General features: G+C 32.4%; 1 protein-coding gene across 1 annotated transcript in view; it reads right to left on the reverse strand.

Annotated features, from left to right (window-relative positions):
* LOC117116742 (CD109 antigen-like) overlaps positions 1–5,632 on the reverse strand; it is a 41,160-nt gene that overhangs the window by 28,515 nt on the left and 7,013 nt on the right. The window contains exon 2 of the mRNA XM_033260834.1: positions 1,305–1,482. Within this exon, the coding sequence (XP_033116725.1) occupies positions 1,305–1,482 (178 nt within the window). The remainder of the gene's footprint in view (positions 1–1,304; positions 1,483–5,632) is intronic.

The following is a 5,632-nucleotide window of genomic DNA, read 5'->3' on the forward strand; positions in this document are numbered from 1 at the left end:
ACTGGTAGGATGTGGCATTAAATGTTCTAGTTTTGTGCGCTAAAGAAGTAGCAAATGACTAGGGATACTCCCCAGGGAGCAGAGAAGGTTGCACTTTGTACTGGTTTGTCATTGTACGTTATCCAGTGACCGGGGGTAATAACCCTTGCGCCTTTGAACTTTCAATTGGAATTGACGCCTTATAAATGTTTGGGTATTATTATTATTAATTATTATTATTATTATTATTATTATTATTTTTATTATTATTATTATTAAAGTGACCATGTTATTACTGCAAAGATTAACCCCCAAAAAATAAGTCTTTCAGTTTAGAACTGATAATAAATGTTGAATAAAGGAATGTCTACAATTGTATCAGAGCATTTTAGCATACATAAGGTAACCCAGTTTTGACTAGTATGTTTAAATCTAAATGTTTGTGTCCATTTTAACCAAATATTGGCTTACAATTGTTCTTAATTTATAATTTTTTTATTTGCAAGTCTTTCTAAAATTAGGCCTAATAGTTTTTGTTTAACTTTTAGATGTTCATGTCTTCTGTATTTTTTAATAATTTTAATATTAATAATGATACAAATATTTCAAATTCCTCTGTATTTTGTCTTGTTTTTTTCTATTATTTATCTATTCATATAAATTTTAAATATTATTTTTATTTTTTTTCTCTACACTGTTTAAATTCACCCATAAAATTAATTTTTTAAAAATTTTCTGTTCTGTCTAGATGTTATGACAAACTTTAAAAATGTAAATTCTACCAAAGACAAAACTTTTTTTAAACCTTGTTTCAAGAATTTTTCAAAATAGTTAAAATCATTTTTTGAAAGATCATAAGAGGAGCTTGGAAAAAAACTGAAATAAAATATTGTTTTCTTATTAGCAAATAAATGGTTTTGCCAAAACCATCAAGGTGGATATTTATTCGAAATCACCATTATTGGCAGTTGGAGGGTTTGCTAAACAAGTTATTAAAGAAGTCTAAAAAATCTAAGCATCAAGCTGCGGCAGGCGTAATAAAAACAAATAAAAAATTGTGTTATTCTGAAATTTCCATTTTTCATCCTGATTGGTGCAGTAATTTGGCAAAAAATAAAATTCTTTATTTAAAATCGAGCAGGTGAATGGTTCGCTAAACAAACCAATAAAAGGTCTCAACTTAGGGACTTACAGTCCCTAAGTAGTAAGTAGTCTATTTAGCATTTTTCTTGAATAAGGCATTATTTTGTACCTGATACTATTTTGTATCTTGTATTTATTATTTTATTATTTAAATAAATTTCTTCATTTGATGTGTACAGTACCTGTAAATCAATAGTGTCAGCCACGCCTGTACTGTAGAATGTTACTGTCTCATTTAAGATAACAGAGTTTCTCATTATCTCAACAGTCAACATGAAAGGTTGTACAACTTCAATTTTTACGCTGACCACGAGTGGCAATCCAGGGCGTATGGAATCCGGACATACTATCACATACCCGCTGCTAAAATTTAAATAGCATTTTGTATTATTTAAAAAAAAGTAGATTTATTCTGTTTAGACTTTAACTTTATATATCACAATATTCCAAAATTTGTAGTAGAATCTTAATAACCTTTTAATTTACAAAGTCTGATCAAGTCATATGCGTACAGGGGGAGACTTTTCCCCTGCCCCTAGGGAGAAAAACCACAATTCATCGGGCAGAAAAAAAAATTACATGTACATTCTACATATTAACAGACTCTAAAATCGATTAAAATAAGCCTCTGAAACCCCTAAATTGTTGTCTGACGACGCCACTTTTTTGTCAGGGACCTTTTACCCACGTCGGGCAAATCCTCCCCTGTACTTAAACACAGGCTTATTATTAAATGCACCAGAGAATCAAAATAAATCTTTTCTATTTTGGATTCGACTTACGGTATGCAAGTTCAACTGTATAATTTTTCATTTTATATATAAAATCATAAAATACTGTATACAAACAAAACCAAAGTTAAATGTCAAGTGGGTCGCAAATAAATTCTAAGCTTTATGTCCTTGGTGGCATCTAAAATTGAACCCATTAATTTAGAGTATGAGATCACCCAACTTCTGACTTTGGTTCCCTACCTTCAATTAATAAACAAACTCCAATCTTCAACTTTAATTGGAAAGACATTATCAAAATCATTATTAAGTTCAGAAAGTCAATATCATCTGCAATCAAGTAACCCTGTCTCTTATACACAGGGGGTTAAGCAGTATTTGAGTAAATTGAGTACTAATAGTTAGTATTTTATCATAACTGTTTATTAAAGAAACACTTCTGAGTTAAATTTGGCTCTGCCATAGGCCCTACCCAGACCCAACCCACAGGGAGTACTATAGGGCCCGAACAAGCAATACAGTAGCCAGGGCCTGAGGTCCACTTGTTATGCCACTGAAAGCATTCTACTTTGTCTGATTTATTTGTTGTACAGTACAAAATTAACAGAATGTTAGTTTTTTTTTTACATTTTTATTTGCACAAACTGCTTTAATTCATAGAACTACTGGTAGGTGAAAAGGCCACCTGGCAGGCTGATAAGGCCTAAAAAAATAAATCACTTGTTTGCCCTTTAAAATGCGGAAAATTGCATAGGAGAAAATTGCAAAAAAAGTTTGTTTTTTTTTTAGTTCTTTTTTTCTCCTGTCACCAAAATTTAAATACTAGTACAGTAATTTACTGGTTGTGACATATATATGACGTATATAAATCATTACAAGTCAATTGTGAAGTCATGACTATTATATCTTACTATTGTGAGATGAAATACTACTGTAGTAACAGAGGGATTTCATGATGGGAGTCACATGACCTACTGTAGGTAAATGAACTGTGACAATTCCAGCAGTTGTGTGGAGGTTGTGAGATGTTTCTGCTGTTAGGCACATAGTTGATGTTGAATAATGTTAGTTGGAACACCAGTAAACTATTAAATTGAATGGAAATTGAACTTGAGAACATTGTTATCTAAATGCTCCAAATGATTTTTTGAGAAATTAATGCACGGCCCCTGCATATCTGTGGCCAGCTTAGATACGGTGTCCGACCAGTTTGCTGAAAAGCAGTTTGCCGTGTTCACTTTGGCGAAACGCAGTCCACTGAATGCATTCAAACTGGGTTTTGGCAATCTAGGCTTAGATCCGTAGATACTGTATGAATGAGCGGCAGGTGCGCTAACTGTCCAAAATATTTTATTTTATTTTTATTTCTTTGTCATGGTTATTCTAACAGATTTCTTGTGATTACTTAATGTCTAGTTTTGTGCTGGTCTCACCAATATAATTGCCTAGATTGCATTTGTTACAATGTACAGTACACAGCATTCGATATATTACAAGCAAGGTTTGGGGTAAGGTTTGTTTGCATTTTGAAATTCGTCCCAGTTATATCTTATCCGTAGAATTACCTCGATTTAAGACATGGTCTGTTATTATCATTATTATTATTATTATTTTTTATTATTTATTCTTTCTTTAGACTGCATGCACTTTCAGTACTTGAGTACTGCTTTTCAAAGTGGTACAGTTACAAACAAACCATGAAATAGAAAGAAGATACTACAAAAAAAAAAAAAAAAAAAAGGCAAAAGAAGAGTCAATGTAAAACTTAAAATTAATAGAATGTTGGAATGAAACTAAGGTCATTTCTTTAAAGTTAGTTTTTGTTTCGTTTGGAAGTTCATTCCAACTTTTTGATGCGCGATATAAGAAAGTCCTTTTACCTTGTTACTATGTTGGAGGTGAGCGTAACTTGGATATGTTAACAAACATTTTAAATTGGGTGGCTGACGGCGAACAATGATAGAGGCTCAATGTTAGAATCTTGCTTTAGAGCACTGTAATATTTCTGTGTTTTAGTTAAGGAAATAAGCTTAGGGCTATGATATAAAATTATGGGAATTTTATCATTCTTAACATCAAGTTTATACAACAGAAGGTATATGAGGGACTTATATGATGTTTTGTGAACTGCAGCTTTGATTAATGATAACTGATAATTACAATTCATAAAATTAGATGCCATATGAACAAATTTGCTTGATGCGAAAACACTGGCTATATACTGTATTAACGAATGTTTAAGACTAATAGGATGGAAAACTGAGAGCCGCCTCGGGGCCCACATAATTTTTTGAAAGTTTTAAAGCAAATGGAGAAAAAACAAAACATACAGTAATTTATAATTAAATTTAAGTCTGAGGGCTCCATTTTCGACCATCTATCGGTGCCATAATCATGAATTTTCTTTTCCTCAACCCCAACCGTGGTAAGGCCGCAGCCGGCTGAGGTACTGTAGGTGGACCCGGGCTTCTATTTTTGTGAAATTCCCCCACTGGAAACCCCTCTAGTTCGTCCTGAACCCACCACGGCCATCATATGTGAAAGTCCCTTCCTGGCCTGGTAGAGTGGTGGACATATTTGCTTCAAAAAACAACAAAGGGATATATTGCTTTCACTACCTTTCCCAGATCAGCCAAAAAGCAGCTATTTTCGATGCGAGAAATGACGTCATAGTAATAGCCTTACAGTGCCAGATCACGCGAAATGACAATATCCTAGAATTCAGTTCTTCAGTATTCCATGTAAATTTATAAACATGCAATACGTTTTACAGTATTCACATTTTTAAGAAAGTACAGTAGTGTACTACTAATTTAAACAAAAAAAAATTTGATTTTTGATTTGTACCATTGATGCACTCACAATTATTCTGAATATTTAATAAACTCTTCAACATTAAATTGCAGACTTGCATTATTATTACATCATCACTAAAATACTGTAGAATCACAAGTTGTCGTCGTAATTCACCCATAACATCATCAAATCTCGCATATTCATAGACAAACAATTAAATAATGAAAATGTACAACAATATACTGTTAAAATTAAAATTTATTTCAACAAAAACAAATGCATGCAGATATACTTTATAAATATAAATTTTAAATATAATGAGAAAACAATATATAATGTTCGACAGTATTGTTTTATAAAAATTAGCTAGAAACTGGCATAACTGAAGATTGACAACTGTGAGGCCATAATTCAGTTTCATTCTTTATTCAAACTGTGTCAAAAATTATCCGACATTGTTAAAATAGAAAACGAAATGTAGGATCAAATGTGGCCTCACGGTTTCTCTAATTTTATTTGGGAATAATCAAAATTATTATAGTAGTCTTTGCTATGTTTCAGCAACAGGTGTAATATTTGAAATTGAAAATTGTTTAGATGGAAATACAGTCATCTTCCAAAATGTTTCTTTTAAAGCCTATCCTAAAAAAATATTAAATAGATACAGCTAGAAGTATTATATATTATGTATGTACGGTCAAAAAAAGATTGCCAGATTTATCTGGCCGAACGCTAAAACGTGTAGCATTGTGTAATAAAATGTTCCCGACGGTTATTTGGACCTGTTGAACCATGAAGCCTTCGTGGTAAAGTGGTTATGACGCTCGCCTTGTCAGCGAGAGGTCGCAGGTTCGACTCCCGTCAGAGGGATTTTATTGCACAATGACTTTTATAGGACTTTATTCGTTGAAAAGCTACAGGGTAGCCTACGATGTTCCATCATGTCCTTATTTAAACACTGTATATGTACCTTTGATGATCTA

This window comes from Anneissia japonica, unplaced genomic scaffold, assembly GCF_011630105.1.
Source record: "Anneissia japonica isolate Jap-2015-1 unplaced genomic scaffold, ASM1163010v1 scaffold287762_len338049_cov154, whole genome shotgun sequence".
Classification (NCBI taxonomy): Eukaryota; Metazoa; Echinodermata; class Crinoidea; order Comatulida; family Comatulidae; genus Anneissia; species Anneissia japonica.